A 17,741-nucleotide genomic window follows, 5' to 3' on the forward strand; every position below is an offset into this window, starting at 1 on the left:
CTAGAAGAGCGACTCCTCGGTTTTAGCCTGCGGATCACCATGGCGACAGACGAAGAGGGCTTTCCGTCAGTCTGACAGGGCTCCTCGGGTCAGATGCGCCGACGACCACATACTGTACACTGACAACGACAAGGGTACTTTATTGTGCGGCCGCTGCACATTTTCAAATGCAATGTGATGTCCGGGGCGTGCATGCTCTCGATGTTTACAGAGGCTGCCTAGAGCCTCAGCGGCGGTAAGTTCTGCACTGCTCATGTAAATGTCAGATATATTATGCAGAGCGTTGTAGGAAGGAAATGTGCACAGGCCTGACTGCACTCTTCTTTTGGGTTTAAAATGTTTAGTACTCCCTTTTACTTCCAGATGTTGGTTTATGAGAGGCGAACAGTGGAAGACACACAGATGTTTAGTCTTTCTGTTTGACTGTAAGCTTAAAGCTAACCTTAGCATAAAAGAAGTGTTTCTTAGCTTCCATTCAAATAACACATCAGGCTGAAAAGTAAAATGAAGAAATTGTTTTAGGTGAAATAATGTTTGCTTTCTAAAGGTTAGCTCAGCCGGAGGATGCTACTTTAAGGTCTGTCTGTTCAGTACGAAGGTGAAGTCACAAGGCAATTAGCCTAGCTTAGCTTAAAAAGCAAAACCTAAGTTAAACAGTTAATTAGGCCAACTTCAGAGAGCACAGTAAACAAATTCCTCACAAATCAAAGCTGTCGCTTTAAATTAAGTATAAAGTAAATTAAATTTAACTATAATCAAATGGTTTTTTTTTGCTAATGCTAAATTTTACAAGATGCTAACTGTTAGCTAACTTCTTATATGCAAGGAAATGTATTATTATGAATTTTATTCCAAGTACATACAAATAAAGTCAAGTGTTTTAGAAAAACCTTTTTGTTTTAGAAAAAGGTGCTCAATTGGCTCTTTGGTATGAATGATACTGAGTTAAACAGTGGCATTGTGACAAATCAATTTAACGAGCGTCTGTTTTCAATCAGAATAAGAAAATGCCATGAAAAGTAACACCGACGCATTACATCGCCCTCATGTGTCGCTGCCTCATTTGATGTTTCTGCTGAACCTCTGCTCTCACCTGCTTTGTTATCCCTGCTGTGAAATGACTTTCACTCTGTACATCGCAGCGATACGCGCGGCCAGAGATTCGTTGATGTCATCCCAATTCCTCAAAAGATGCTAGAGGTCAGCAAAGGTCTGAGACTAATTAAAGCTCATTTATGGCACAGTAAGTATCCCCTCGCGGACATAACGACAACCTGATACCTCCGCTTTGAAGGATGTTCTTACAAGGACACGAGACGAAGTAGTAAAAGCAGTACAAGTACAAGACGGCTTGCTATCACACGCTCACGCACACGCCTCGACAGGTATTACAAGTGTTGGCGAGGGTGGGGGGTTTGCGGTGGGGATGGCGCAACAGTCTGTCAGACATCGCCTGCTGCGAGCAGCTTGTGTTTTTCACGCCCATATTTTCTTCATTTCATGTGTTTTTTCCTCCACCCTGCCAGCCTCCATCTTTCACCTCTCCAGGAGCTCCTGTTCCAAAACAACCTCCTCCTCCTCATGTCTCCTTCAGCGTCACCGTTGTGTAGCTGCAGCTCACTAATCTTCTACAGCTTCGCACTTGACTTCTCCTTCATTTCAGCATCTTCCCTCAAGCTTTTCTCACCTCCCGCCTGCTTCGTCTTAAGTTGTCATGTTCACTTGTCTGTGTTTTTTTTTTTTTTTTTTTTTTTAAATCTAACCCTCCTTTGGCTTCACTTTTCACTGTTCAGTATTCAACATGAGCTTGAGAAGTCCTTAGAATTAAGAAGATAACTTTCAAATGTGCAGATCGATTAAATTGCAGCATTCTGTCTTCCCTCCCAGTACGCAGACACACAAACACAAAGCCACCTGCCTACACTGTTACAGTCACACACACGTGCGCTCACCCACTGACTTAAGCACCTCTCTCTCACCCTGCATCCTTTCCTTCTGTCTCCCCTCTCAGTGGAAAGCTGAGAAAATGAATGTTTTCCATTTCTTTTGCTCCTGGGCAGCACCGCTGCCAAGGTGAAATTTGAGGTGTACTTTCAGAAAAGTGAGAGATGCACAGGGCGTTTTACTACAGAAAAAAATATAATTCATAAAGCTGGACAAAAAGACTTGCGGGGGGGACAACAGGACGCCTATCACCTGAGAGCAAAACTAAATAAATGACACATTGCTCCAACTTGGGCAGCACGGTGGCACGGTGGTTAGCACTGTTGCCGCACAGCAAGAAGGTCCTGAGTTCAATTCCAACATCAGGCCGGGGTCTTTCTGTGTGGAGTTTGCATGTTCTCCCCGTGTTTGCGTGGGTTCTCTCCGGGTACTCCGGCTTCCTCCCACCGTCCAAAGACATGCAGCTTGTGGGGATAGGTTAATTGGAAAATCCAAATTGCCACTAGGTGTGAATGTGTGAGTGAATGTGAGCGCGAATGGTTGTCTGTCCCTGTGTGTTGGCCCTGCGACAGACTGGCGACCTGTCCAGGGTGTAACCCGCCTCTCCAGCGCCCCCCGCGACCCTGAAAAAGGATAAGCGGAAGCGAATGGATGGATGGATTGCTCCAACTTTCTGGTTTTGGTCTTTTGCTGGAGTGGACGGACCAAAAAAAATAAGAGGCAACATATTCTTTGCATACATGTTGCTCAAGTTGATTCTTCAGGGCGCTCGCTTTAGAGCCGATGGCAATCATTCACAGGCAGTTCAGTGATTAGACACGTGCACAAGCACAATACTACTTTCCCTCATGTGCTACAGAAATTAAAGCTGATTGCATCTGTTCTGAAATACAATGGTGCAGAGGTGCCTATAGATTTTATGCCAGTGAAACCATTAGAGCTGTGATGAACATCCTAATTTTTTCAATGTGAGGCACTTTGTCCTCTTAAGTGGATGAGAACTTCCACCTTGCACTGTGAAGTTCAAAGGAAATACTCCAGCGAAGGGTTCGCAAAGCGTGCACGCCCAAGATACCCCGATCAAAGATTTCTCTATTCATGCCGACTCCATCTACCACAATAAGTCGGACTTGTTTGTGATTGTTCCTCTTAGATTTGATGCATCACTCCTACTGCTGATCCAGTAATCTAAAGGCCCAGCCATGCCAGCCCCCCTCCCCAATCCTGTTAATCCCAGAAATGTGACACTCCAGACAATTACAGAGGAATGCGTGCTTGTCACAAGCATTCACATATGTATCTTTTGACATGAGAGAGAAAGAAAAAAAAAAAAAACAGCTGTGTAGCGGGATTATGACTCTGGTATGTGAATAGCTGTGTGCACATTCATTAATCTGCAATCAAGGCCTTGTTTCTCTGCCCTATTCTGTCTCCTCAATCGCCTCACAAAGCATGGTGATTTCGAGCCCTGACAATGATGTCGTGTAGGCTTTAATGACTAGGCAGCCCTGCAAAAAATAAATTAAAAAATACAGTAACATGGAGGTGAAGGCTATCGGCATATCGACTCACAGTTTGTACTAAGTATCCACATGGGGCTCGCAAAGCAGACGTATTATAAATAGGCCTCTCACTATCGGCATGAAACAGACAAGAAATCATTAAGTGGCCAAGAAGACATTAGAAGTGGCACTGACGAGTAACATTGGGAAATCAACAGTGAGAGGTTGTTATTGAGGAGCTGTTTAATGGGTCTCCATATACCTCTAGAGTGAGTAAAAAATTAAATACTGTATTTTTTGGACCATAAGGCGCATTAAGCGAAACAAAACAGTCAGATAAGTCAAACTTTACTCAACTCATTCTTCTTGCTTCCTCCACTTCCCTACCATTGATTCATTAATGTTGAATTCTCTCGCAGCTGCTCTATTCCCATGTTGTTGCAGTATATTAATAACTAACCTCGTATTGTGGATGGATTATCTCAGTTGTTCTCCCGACTGAAGTTTGGTCCGTTTACAGCATCCTGCCAAGCGATTGCATTTGTCTCTAACCATCAGGAACCCTCACATTAACTTTTGTTGAGTGGAAAGAAGTTAGCGTTCATCCTCCAGCTTCACTGTTTATATTATGCTAACATAGCTGTGTCGCTAGCGATCACATAGAGCATCATTATATACCAGCTAGTCCAACTTCAGTAACCCTACAAACGTCGCTGCTGTTTAGTTTTCTGTCTTCATTTATGTTGGAAGTGATAGCAGAGCTATATGTTTTAATTTTTTCAGAAATCTGTCAGTCAGAACATGCTGTATCATGTTTAGGTGGAAGCTAGCGAGCTAACTTCCTGCTAACTTCTAACTCCGTTAAATGGAATAAATTCTGTTTTCGTGGATGCCTGGATGTTAAACTTAATTGTTAACATCCAGGCATCCACGACTTTACACCCGGTAAAGCAGCAACACTGATCATTTTATTACAGATGAAATAATTTAGACAGTTTTAACTCTCAGTGATGCTGCGGTGTTCGTTTGACTTTGGGACCTGAAGCGGACGGAGTTTTGGACCCAGATTACTCCGTGAGGCTCCTGACTACGGTAGCCATAATGCTCCGACAATTTATCAAGCGATGCAGCGTCGTAGCTTAGCAAGCTTACTAAAACAGTTTTTGACAGATTTTTGAGTGCCGTGTATCAAGTAAAATCGGTTAAAGGTCAGTAAACACAACCAGAATTCATACATAAGGCACACCGGATTATTAGGCGCACTGTTGATTTTTAAGAAAATTAAAGGATTTTAAGTGTGCCTTATAGTGCGGAAAATACGGTATCATATATGTGGGGGTTGTTTTCCTAGCTGTTCTGCAAGAAAAGATCAGGCAATCCCCGTTCAGCTAGCGGTTACACCAAGACAGAGTGAGGAAAAAAGTGGGAGACAATTATCTGAGTGAGCATTTTATATAGCTATAAATACAGCTAAAAATCACAGCGCAGGCATGATTAACTTGTAAATAGGGATTCTTTTAAGTGATACTGCAGTTGTGAAACCTGACTTTATAACCCCTGATGAAAACCTTGAACATTGATCAACCCTTTTAATAAACAGAAACAATCAGCTTTAAGATAAAATGTACCCACTGGAAAACCCTGTGCCAACACCAAACTCTGTCTAAAATAACATTTTGGCCTATTCCAAAATCAAAACTCCTCTTTTTACTTTAGTCAAATCATCTTTTTGGGAAGAAAAACAAATTCCTACTTGTATGAAAGTCTTTTAGTTTTGTAGCTGCATGACACTACTTATAAACCCTTAGCAAACTCAAAGTGACCCAACAGGTAAATATGGAGGTGGTGTGACATCTTTATATAGTTTTCTTGTAATTCTTTACACACAGCCCTTCCTGGTAGAGCAACCCTTCCTCTTTCTCCTCCCTCCTCCTTTTCTCCGTAACAAGAGTTCTTGAGGGAGTTCTTCCTGATTACTGTGGGGTTTTACTGAGCATCAGTGTTGTGACAATATACAAAAAGGACGATGATTGCATAAGACAGAGAAGTGACGCACAAAGAAAAGAACAGACACACAACAAGAGGAAACACTTCTCACCTTTTAATCATCCGGCAGCATTGGCACCCCATTTGGCTAGCTGTGTCGTGGAACTGCAGAGAGACATGAACAAAGTTATCAAAGTTTAATCGCACAAACACCCTTCAACTAAACTGAGCACGCAAACTCTCAGGTGTCAAAACGTGCACATATCGTTTTCACCGCAAGGAAAGGTTGCAGTTTACTCTACTGGACACACACACACACGCGCACACACTGCTGTGGATCGGACCGTTTACCACCTCTGACATACCGATGGGTTTAGGAACCAGAGCTTTTTCAGGGCTCTCCTGAAGATTTCAAACCATCACTCAAGTTTTTTTGCCTTGCCCTTGCTTTTGGATACTATTAGAACATCGGCATGAAAACTCTGTCTGCCTGAAGTGCCGATAGAGATGTTATTGCCATTCATCACTGTTGTGTGAGTGTGCTGTACCTATGTGCAGGATGAGAGTGACCTTTTCTCTCCTGGTGGTATGTTTCTTCAGCCTTTGGCATTTCATTGCCTGGGTAAATAATTAATCACCGAGTCTTGAACGGGCTTGTCTGAACGCGAAGGAGAGAGGCAGAGATCGAGGGAGGTGGAGGACACCCTGTCTCTTTGGCGAGGAAAAGGAAAGGCTGCGTGGCCACCTGAGAAAACAACTTCTCTTCCTAACCTTACCTCTCTGACCTTGCTGCGCTTTATTTTTGGTTCTAGCTGACTCCTTCGATCAGAATAAGCTCCACGAGTGTAATGTGGTGACAGAAATTATAGGGTGACACTGGCGCAGAGACACATTGTCAACAAGGAATTAATTATAGGGGATAATGTCTTTGTCATTGCTGAAGAGAAAATTGTACACCATATCATGATGTTAGGGAGTAACATAAAAACACTGCTGGACTTCATTTAAATGATCTGTCTGGTGTTATAAATAGCAGGCGACAGGCTGCAGACCTGTCCGGGGTCTACCCCGCCTCCCTGTGATAGCTGGGATAGACTCTAGCGCCATCCCGGGACCCTAAATTGGATAAGTGGAAGAGAATGGATGGATGGATGTTCCTGTTCAGCTTGGAAACCTCTGAGTAATTTTTGTAAACACAGAAAAAAAAAGATAAATAATTTAACATGTACAGTAGATGCAGTTCATATAATTGGACTTAGATGGAGGTAAACTTAAATGAGTTGGTGGGATTCAAAGTCTATCGTTCAAGGTGCTCTGCTACCAGCCGCAGTCTCCTTTAAGGCTCTTCAAGAGACCATAAGCCATAACTGTATTGAAATGTTTTCGCATTTTTTTTGACGACTGAGTGAAAGTAGTTATGGAGACGGTTTGCAAATAACTGCAATCTTAATAATGAACGCAGAGACACCGCCAGCACTTTGCAATCAGTCTGAGTCGGTCTGTGCCGATGAGCACAACTCATCTGCAACGCGCCTCTTTACAACAGGAGACTCAACTTAGCCGGTTGCCAACTGGTTGTATTCTGGTTGTGGTTTCAGATGCTGACGTCATTATGCTGTTCATTATAGAATCACAGATACCTCGTGTAACTTTTACTTTCTCTATAAAGATTTTGCATCTTTGCTCAGGTAAATCTAAAGAGCGCGTGGGTGTTTGGGCTTTTAGTGATGGAGAAAAATGGGTGGTGCTGGATTTATAACCCAAGACAAAACCAGAGCATTGCTGTGAAATTAAATGCAGCACAGTAGTTTTAATTTTACCTCGGTTATCTTGTGTTTATACATTAAAAGAAAGCTGAAAATAAAATCTGACTAATCACTCAGCACTAGTAGATGACCAACCTACAACAAGCATCACACTGGGATCAATTTATTGTTGTGCTGCGGTCATTTTATGATTTGTTCACCATTAGAAACCAGCGCAACTTATGGAACACATGAACGTGCCACCGCTCGGGCTAGGGCTGGGCGATATATCGAGCTTTTTAAAAATATCGATATATTTTTATACGAGATATAAGATGTGACAATATCGTTTATATCGATATAGTCTATGTTACGTTATAATTATACTTGTGGAGCCGCAAGTTTGCCTCTCTTTTGTCCACTTTTGTCTCTACGCAACGTTACTCTGCCTCGCCTCTCCTTCACTGAACACAACTCCCCCATCGCTTCACCTGCAGGCAGCGACAAGATGGACACGGCAAATCTCCGTTAACGAGTTACTGCGCATCGCCCCGTGCGTGGGGCTGGACGGCATCAAGTGTTAACGAGCTAACCGTGCTAACGCCATGCAGCCCAGAGGGGCTGCACAGCCTAAAATCCTTTCATTTTCTTAAAAGTTGACAGCGCGCCTTATGTATGAATTCTGGTTGTGCTTGATGACCGCGAACCGATTTTATGTGGTACTCAGCGCTCAGCAATCTGTCAAAAAATGTTTTAGTACGACTTTGCTAAGCTACGGAGCTGCACCGCTTGATGGATTGTTGGAGCATTACGGCTACCGAGGAGCCTCGCGGAGTGATACCTACTGTGCTTCAACGTAATATTAGCGTACTGTGTGTGTATAAGGACCATAAATGGCACCTGTTTAGAGAAACGGCTACGAAGAGGATTTCAAACTCCAGGCTGTCAGTCACGCAGTAGAAGTTGGGAACAGAGCAGCTGCGAAATCTGTCTCTATGTTATTATGCTCAGTGTCTTTTAGTTTACATTTTGACTGCACAATTGTGAGCTCTTTGTTATGCACAAAAACAACATTGTTTTAGTTTATTTATGGAGCATTATTAATTAATAAATGCTCATAATTAATTTTTGTTTAATTTTTTCATGTACATCTGTGCTGTATGTTAATAAAAGTGCCTGTGTGACATCTGGGACACAGCTTTAACTAAGAACTCTTTTTTTGTTCTTACTTTATGGCTTAAAAAAAATATCGAGATATATATCTTATATCGCCATCCAGCTAAAAAATATCGAGATATGAATTTTGGGTCATATCGCCCAGCCCTAGCTCGGGCAATCTGTACCCATTACTCCTGAGTATTTTTAAGCTGCAGTAAGACCAGGCTTGTATGATGTAAAAGATCACAGGTGCTGTGGGACTCGATACATCTTTGTTCATAGTCCTGAAGGAAATGAGCCAAGACCTCAGGTGGACTCTGTTTGGGGTATTGCTTTGAAAAATGCTTGTGGGACCGGCAAATTTGCTTCTCGTGTTGGATCGATTGAAGAAAAGCAAACAAGGGTGTGTTGATTTATATAATGGTACAAGCTGCCATACAAGCAAGGCTATCACTCCATCACAGCTGGGTCACTCCTTTTTTTCATTCCCCCACCCCGTTTTTTAAGCATGCAAGCCGGCATTATTTGTGGAAAAGCAACAAAGCATGACTTAGCTCTCCCAAGACGTCTAATTATCCTCCTACAGGTCTGCTGCTGTGTGCAAAGACATATAAAGAATCCAGAGCCAGAGGTGGGTGTACGCACTGAGCACGCAGGAAAAAAAAACCCAACAAAAACCTCAGCATGCACACAGAATCAATCTCGGTAGCACGCTCTCGTCTCAGAGTGGCCTCAAATCTTCTCTCACGATTTGAGGCGGGCTTGACTCTAACATGGCTGAAGCCATCTCCTCAGCAGCAATTCATCTACATTTTCATGGGGACCTCTGACACATTCGCAGCTACTTATGAGAAAGCCAAGGGGGTGCAAAACGCTGAGTGCAATTCATAGCGGCAGAGAGGCCCAGCGGTTCGACAGGCTGCGCTTTAAAAAGAGGACCCCGTTTCACACACTGTTGCTCTGGCGAGCACCCGCCCTGCCGAAGTGTCCCTTATCTTCTGGAAGGGGAGTGAGAGAAGAGGTAATTTCCCAGCAGGTTTCAGGAACTATCGCATTAATGGAGAGCCGAAATCACTAGGAGCTGACTTTTACAATTACAAGTCACATTCAGGCAGGTCAATAATCATCTGACAAGCTCCTGCTCTCAACCCACCGATCGCTCAGGCTGCTGGATGTGCAGCCTTCTCCCTCCTCCTCCTCCTGTTTTCTTGTTGTGCCGTGACATTTCTTTCCTTGTGCATTATGTATATTCCACATCTCAGAGACTTGTGTCTGCTGATTTCTGCTCTGTATGCCCTCGAGGATGTTTTAATGTGCTGCAGTCTTGCAGGCTGCTGGGACTCTTTGGGGAGCATTCTCAAACTCGGGGCCTCCTCTGCCAAATACTGTATCTGTGCAATAAGTGGTCCTAAACCCTTTTGCATAATTGCATCTGTCTCAATTGTTAGAAATTCATTATGTCTATGAATAACTTGAGCACATTCTTGGCACCTCGTTTTCACTCCAGATTAAAAACAACAAAAAACACAACAATGTGGGAGCACATGGATTATAAAGTGCTGTGACAGTGGACTAATTAAGGTAATTACTAACTTCAATTTGACTCACTCCTCTGTGTTTTTCTTTATTAAAAAAATAAATAAAAGCCACATGTGGTAAAATGAAGATTTCAAACATATTTCAGTCAAAAGATCTTTTTTTTTTTTTTAACTGAACAAACAGCAAGTGTTACAGTCCCATGGCTTTGCGCCATTTCGGATTCTTGTTTGACATTACCGAGTCTCTGATTACTGTTTTACTTCATGGTTATTCTAATGATGAAGGTGTGGTTTAAACATTCACCTAGTACGTAAAAAAAAAAAAAAAAAAAAAAAAAAAAAATGCAAGATCACATGTCTCCCCCCCAGGATTGACCTGGTATTTAAAAATGAATTTCATTAAATACTAGATAGATAGTAATAGGTGAACGACTGTGTTAACTTTACGTGTTGATGTTGGTAACCAGCTTCGTGTGACCCCTGTATGCTAAACTTGCTTTATAGTACCGGGCCTGGAGATTTTTTTGGTTTCTGTTTGGAGCCTTTTGCTGTTTAATAACAGCGGTTAATTATGGCGTCTTGTTTACATCGTGTTTTTTTGTATATTCTGGCCCAACCCTGTACAAACAGAAGGATAATTCAAGCAGATAATCCCATTTGAGAAACTGAAACATGTATTTTTTTCTTCTTCTTTACCTTTATCAGTCAGGATGTTTATGGTTTTGTTCCCTGACTGTCCAAAAGAGAAGCGTCACATATTACCTACTATATCTGACATTTCCCTACAACAGTGTTTATACACAGAGGGCTAATGTTTTATCGCTAGACAAAATCTGCTTACGCCAAATATTTGAATATGAACAAGGCAAAGTCTCCAAACAGAGCATTAAATGCTAATACTGCTGATACTTGCTGCAAGCTAAGCTTTTTGTACAATTGCATAACTTAATTCTGCTTTTTTGATCTGCTGCTCAAAAGATAATAATTTCCATTAAGTGCCATATTAAATTCACCACAAAGACAAGACAGCACAAGATCTCAAAAATATTTAGCCCTGCAGTCAATCTCATGACTTTCCCTCTCATGTGTCAAATCATGGGAATTGGAAAAGGTTAGGAAAACCTGAGAGCGTGATGCATGCCACACTATTTTTATGAGTATTATTTTATGAACTTGTGGCCATGGTGAGTCCAAACATTTTTTTATACTCCTATAGTTTGGTCACCTATAATCAAATATCCCACAATTACTCTGGTTTTGAGAGGAGTTTTTATGAGAAGCCACACAAAACAAAAACATCCGAATCATTAAAAAAACTCTCAAATTAAGGTTTACAGTATGTTATGTAAACTACTGAGGAAAGATGTTGAAATAAAGATTCAAACAAACAGTAGAAATTCTGACTATTTCTGTTTATTCTCTCCAGAGGAAACATACACCTGAGGGCCAGGTGCCTGTATATTTTGCTGTGTTTTGGTTTACATGCAGGGAGGACACACCGTCAGGCGGAATGACTAATGGCTGGCTGCCTGGGTCGGAAAAAGCTGTTTTGCATCAGAATGGAGTTGGGTTGCAAATTTGCAAGGCAAAAACTGGTTCTAGGTTGTGTCAGTGCTGACAATGTGATTGTAGTGTTACCTGCCTCGGGCTACTTCTTCTGCTGCTGGTCAGCACAAACGGCTCGCAGTCAGAGGGGAACTAGTCCTGCCGGCCAGAGATGACACAAATGCTTCTTAAAGCGGCAAAGGGCCAATGAGTAATTCAACGGTTACGTCACAGCTCCGATAACTAAGAGACATCAGCATTAAAGACCAAGACAGCTCCCAAAACCCCGGCTTACAGAAAACTACTAGACAAACACGATTAACAGGGCAGGCTCTTGTATGTTCAGGCTCCTCGGTGTCTAGTTGCCATGCTGTGTTTGCAGAGTAAATAGGCACTGATACGCAGGGAGAAGGGAACAAGTGCAGTGCACATCCGTGAGTTCCCATCACTATTATGTGTTATAAGATCAACCTTTGGTAAAGCAAATCGATTGTTTTTAACGTGGTGCACGTGACGGGCAGTTAGAGTCTCGTTTCCACTGTTTTTCTTTTTTATGCAAAGATTTTGTGTATGTGAAAGTTGTCACTCAAAAAAGGATCGCCCGTCTCTTCTTCTCAACGTTTAAGAAACTTTACGGCACGACTGAGGCCACGCTTTGGCTTCAGGGTCAGCCGAGGGCACTGGATTGATCTGGGAGGTGTGGGAACAGAGGTCAGACTGATGACCCAGCAACTCAAAGATACGCCCTCTTACTACACAAGCAACCGCTGCCACAGTCACCTGTTCACACGCTGTGCAACATGTCTTTAAAAATGTTGAGCTAGAAATGAAAAATAGTGTTTCATGTTAGATAATGATTCCCTCCCATAAACAACACAAAGGACTGATTTTACAATATAGTTCAGGAGGAGCTATAATCATGATCTCAGTCTTTTTGGTGTTTACAAAAGGTCAGTGCTAAAGAGCCTCACTAACCTGAGTTAAACCTGAGTTAAACAGAGGAAAACGCAGCAGGTTATTTAGCCACTATCGAGCTCAACAGTTGCTGTTTTAGACTATTTAAGGTTAGAATAAGCTGGCAAATGGCCATGTTGATTTCAATATTCACATCAATATGACCATGCTGTTTTAAAGCTCCTTGATGTATATAAATATATCTGTGTGGTTATTTTCAGACTGTAGTTTCTAGAAAATTCTTCAAATATTATATTTTTGTCTTCAAATGAAATAAAACTGTGGTTAGCACTGTGACACCTTCATAGCAAGAAGGTTCCTGGTTTGAATACCAGCATTGGCTGGGGCCTTGCTGTGTGTAATTTGCATGTTCTTCATGCCTTTGTGCCTCTGGGCTTAGTCTTGTAGTCCAAAGACATGCATGTTAGGTTAACTAAAATGTTAAAATGTGACTGGTGCTCAGCTGGCTCCAAAACCAAGTCAATCCCCACAGACTCGCAGGTTAAAATGCATCAGAAAATGTGTTTATGGCCTAGTAGAAAAGTTAGTTTTCCTCTGTATAGCTTGTTACACCCTTTATTAATATTCATACAACTCATTTGTTTAAATTTAAATATCAAGGCTCATAACTGATTAAGGGCATGGATGCTTTGGCTCAAAAATATGTGCAGCCACTGGTTGTTGTAGCTTTGAGTCATACAAGTATCTGAGATGGACCTTGAAATCTTGCTTTTTTTGTTGTTTTGCACCAATTTTCATTAATTTATTTGAAGAATAATCTGACTTGGTGTGCACTAAGAGTCCTTATACTTTTTTTTTTTTTACAGTGAATGTTAGGTAATACTACTAAGCACGTGTCTTTGACTGTTGGCTTCAAATGAACCCCCGATACTCAAAATGCAAGAGCCGAAGTTTCCAAGCAAGAGTTCAAAAAGCAATAGGGAGGCTCTGTTCGTCTTTTCTATACATGTCCAAAACACACAAGCAGCATGCTTCTCATGCGGAGCTGAGGTACAAGCCCATCTGTAATGAGCCTTTAAACCCTCCACCAGGCTTTACAGTTAGTAACAGACTCATTTCAGAACATCCAAATGACCAATCACGTTCTCCTGGAGACTTTCCAAACTCATAATGAGACTGACGATTCAATCTGTGCATCAAATGACTATCATTCATTCAGATATTTGCCATTGTTGGCTGGCAATAATAGTCCTTTATCTGCTCTCTGGGCCACTCAATAGATTATATATTGCTCCTGTTTTTTACGATAGGGAAGATCGTCGGACAATTACTGAAGGGGAGAGATATTTCAGCTCAGGCAGCTTGGCTGGGCTCCCATTTTTCTCGCTTTCTGGGTTTTCTTCAGGGGAAATTGAAACATTTCATCTTGGAGAAACAGGTGCAATAAAGGTGAGATTGCTGTAGAGTGTCCTCTAAATGTGGAATGGATTGAAATCCAGGGGATACCTGAAGAACTGGCAGGCAGAGCCATTTGTGAAGGGTTGCTGGAGGTGGAAAAATCTAATCTGGAAAGATGAGGCTTGAAATAATTCTTCCTACAGAAAGAGTCGGGTTAAAGGTGATTTGACCTGTTCAGAGTTTTGTTTGGAAACGGAAGGTATTGTCTGTGGGTGGAGGAGTTATTTTTATAATAACACGAGATGAGTGGTTGATACAACAACTGAAAAGGTGACTTGTACTCTCTGTATATAGGGCAGCAATACAGCAGGTACCTTGATTACTTGGGTAAAAACAGCTAATACAATTTTAAACCAGTCAAGTCAGGAGTTAGAGATGAACTCTAAATGTCTGTTTTCATTTCAGCATTTATAAAAGAAGTAAATAATTACAACTCAAAAGTTTCAAGGGGCAGAAACACTAATATTACAAAGTTACAAGCAGATGAGAAATAACATGAATGTTGATTTAATTTGATCTGATAACTCATTGCTCACGAGTCGCACAGGCCTAAAGACCGGCTGACGACCGTTAGGCAGCCATTGACACTGCTTTCTGTCCAGTTGGTGAGCAGTTGCTGGTAGTCCTTAGCTGAAACTGGTTGCACAGATGTTCAGAGTGCTGCACTGAAAAACTCCTTGTGATTGCTTTGACAGCAGATTGCATGGAAGATAACTTGTCTGCAAACCTTCACCAACTGCTCATCGAGCAGTAGTGAAACCTGTAAGTGCAACACAAGCCAAAAACAGAGACAGTTTGCCTCCACGAAAAAACATTTGAAACATGTTTGTTTCAAATGCGTTCAACATTTCCAGTTTGCATAACGGGGAAAACACATTTTAGTGACCAGAGTTTGCCAGCTGGTAGCCAATCCACCGCCAGTCGATCGCTAAGCCTACGTGATGGAGGCATAATAAGTATAACCAAATTCACAACATATCTTATAATGTTTTAATGAATACTGTAGAATTGTTATGTTGCTAAGATAAACAGGAAGCTTATAGCAACTCAGTTACATTTCATTCCAGAATCACCAGAACCTTTTTCTTTAACAAATGAGGAGCCTTTTTTTAGAAACAGCTACCAGATCAAATCATTGTTTCCATGTCTTAGTTTTTATTTGAATTGCACTATGCCATACGAGAGGCTCAATAAAATTTTATTTGAATGCTATTTCCACGTTAAAATCATCAGATGTGTTTAATACTATAAGACACAAACTTTAAAAGACAGACATGCAAAGGTGTCACTGTTGCTGAAACCCTACCTCAAAACACAAAAACCTCTTTGAGATAACCTTCCTTGAGTGTCATATATCTGATACCATCAGTTTATAACGTAGGGCTGAAATCCATCCACAAATCGTTTCTGTTTCAATGAGAGTTTAGTTGCTGCTCCAAATATTACACATACCAACACTATAGCCCTAAATACTGGTAGACAAGGGTTGGATACCAGAACAGGGAGCTGGAATAACAATAGGGGTTTGCTAATAGGCAAAGTAAACACCCTGTTTGCTTCTCTGCTGACAGTCTTTGAACAAAAATTCACAAAGGTACTGCCTGAGGTGCAGATATGAATATTTCTAAGGAAGGTTTCTAATGAACGCTCCAACAAAGAGGCCGAGTCTTTTACAGACAACATGCTTCTGTTGCTGTGTGAGTCCAGTCATCTGATAGATCTCTGAAAAGTTTGCCTTATGTAACCTGTGGGTCACATTATAAAGTCATAATATAATAATAATAATAATCTTGACACTTGCTCCGGGCTAGTTGAGTGTTTCTGTGAATTTAGGCTCAGTGAGAAGGGCGATCGTGTTCATGCTGGTGACACTGGTAAGGTGTGGTGATGGGAAAAGTGGGCCAACTGGTCTGACATTTATCTCTCTGACTGTTATTTCAGTTTCTTGTTTATTTTCTCTGTCTGCAGTGGATGTTGTCATTGTGCGCATTTCCATCACTACGATCCACGTATCCACGCCGCATGTTTTTCTCCTTTACTTTCACATGTGTAATAAAATGAAACGATTATTTTATTATTTAACGTATATATGAATATCTCTCTATTTGTACTTCAAAAATGTTGGAAACATTCATCTAAACTCAGAAGTCAACTGTGACGCTTTGATTCAGGGGTGTCATACATGGCAGCTTTTCCTATTGATTAGACCTCCTTCAGGGCCAATTATACTACAAAGTAATTAAGTATAGATGAACAATAAAATGACAGAAAAAGTTCCAGTTTCTTCCCTAGAGAAATGTTTTTTACACTGGTTCTTTTTAAAATTTTCACCAAACTTTTACCAAATCTGTTTTTAGGTTCTCTGATAGCTCACTTGGTTGAGCAGGTGACCCACGTGCTGAAAAGCTGCAGGGCAGCTGCATGTCATTCCCCTGTGCCCTGTCCTTGGTTTCCTGCCTAATAAAGGCTAGAAAAGCAATTTTATTGGATTTGACTGATGAGTTTTTATTTCTTGGATCACGAGGACCTTAAACACGGCTTGTACAGTTACAGCTCACACCCTGTTCATTGAGGCAGGCGTTTTAAAATAAAATGCTGATATGAAACAAGACAGCCGCCCAGGTGTGAGTTGGCCTAAGGGGCCGGGGCGTGGGACAGATATTCTTAGGTTTTACTTTCAAATATCAACAAAGACATTTAAAAACAAATGTTTTCACTTCTAAACAAATACAGGGCAACATTGGTTAGGTTTTCATCAGACAAATCGCAGCAGCTCGTTTCACATCATCCAATTAAATCTGAGTATACATGTCATGGTTCAGAGGTTGTTCAGCAGAGGAGTTAAACTTTTTTCTAACATTTACACCAGAAAAAGCCAGAGCTGAGAATTTCTGCTTGTTTTATATCTCCTTGAAAGCACAGTTGATTTCTATCTGGATTTCTTGATTAACCTATACAAGGATGCTGCATTCAAGAGCGTCTGTGGCCTTCGGCCTTGAGCTGATGTCATCAGATGGTGCCCAACTTTCACTGGGTGTTTTGACCCTTTACTGTGACACCCTCCAGTTGGCGACTCAGCAGTGGTGGCCAAATCACTGCCAACCACCCCCAGGCTTCCAGCACTCCTCCTTCCATTTATACCAAACCAACAAGGGCTCTTTCTGCTGCTTCCCCAATCATGCACATAGTTGTATTTTGCTTATTCCATGAAACTCCGAGTGCAGTGAGCACCGCACTGTGGATGCGGACTGGGAAACTTGTACGGAAACAGCCACGGTTGCCACCTTTTGTCTGTACAAACCTGGAGGTCGTCTTGATATTTTAGGCTCTGCCTTTCATACGCTTCACAACCTTCACAACCACAAGCTGCTTAGACAGCTCTGTCCAGACGACTACGTCAGACTTGTCTGAATGATCATGTTCCATCTTACCAAGTTAATGATAAGCCAATAAAATTACAGCTCTCTCTGTTGATAGAAGTCAATGTAGCATCTTTCTCTCTCACCTATATGACAGTAATCATTCAAATAAGATGTTCTTTGTTTAATTACACTTTGGATCTCGTGTTTACGTGAAAACAACAATGATATATCGGTCACTGTTCTCTCAACTTACAGACATGCCCTGTAATAAACAGAAGCAGTTTGGTGATTTGGATGTTTGAGTGTTTTAAACTCTGGAAATATAAACTATGTCAGCTTGTATGCAGGAGTGTGGCTCTATTCATTCAGTGAGTGAGTGAGAGTGCCACAGAGCAGCTGAAACCCACCAAAAAGGATACTGCCTGTGGACACTGAATGAATATCAGGGTATTCATATATTTGCGTATAGCTCTAAAGAAATATGTGACAGTGTGGCTGTTTTAATCAGTAAACACGGGCACAGATAGAGAAGCTCTGTGGACATGCTGATTCAGTGTGGACAGTGTGTCAAAACCAAAACACCAGCAG

At 41.6% G+C, this 17,741-nt stretch overlaps 2 protein-coding genes across 2 annotated transcripts in view; both read right to left on the bottom strand.

The window, feature by feature from the left end:
• Positions 1 to 17,741, bottom strand: part of LOC146521957 (uncharacterized) — a 40,924-nt gene that overhangs the window by 14,622 nt on the left and 8,561 nt on the right. Inside the window, exon 2 of the mRNA XM_085139948.1 lies at positions 5,545 to 5,597. Within this exon, the coding sequence (XP_084996074.1) occupies positions 5,545 to 5,576 (32 nt within the window). The 5' untranslated portion in view covers positions 5,577 to 5,597. The remainder of the gene's footprint in view (positions 1 to 5,544; positions 5,598 to 17,741) is intronic.
• Positions 5,875 to 17,741, bottom strand: part of nwd2 (NACHT and WD repeat domain containing 2) — an 83,397-nt gene continuing 71,530 nt past the window's right edge. Inside the window, exon 10 of the mRNA XM_085139918.1 lies at positions 5,875 to 14,551. The gene's annotated coding sequence lies outside the window, so the exon portion shown is untranslated. The remainder of the gene's footprint in view (positions 14,552 to 17,741) is intronic.

The sequence above is a fragment of the Neolamprologus multifasciatus genome, chromosome 3 (assembly GCF_963576455.1).
Source record: "Neolamprologus multifasciatus chromosome 3, fNeoMul1.2, whole genome shotgun sequence".
In the NCBI taxonomy this organism is placed as follows: domain Eukaryota; kingdom Metazoa; phylum Chordata; class Actinopteri; order Cichliformes; family Cichlidae; genus Neolamprologus; species Neolamprologus multifasciatus.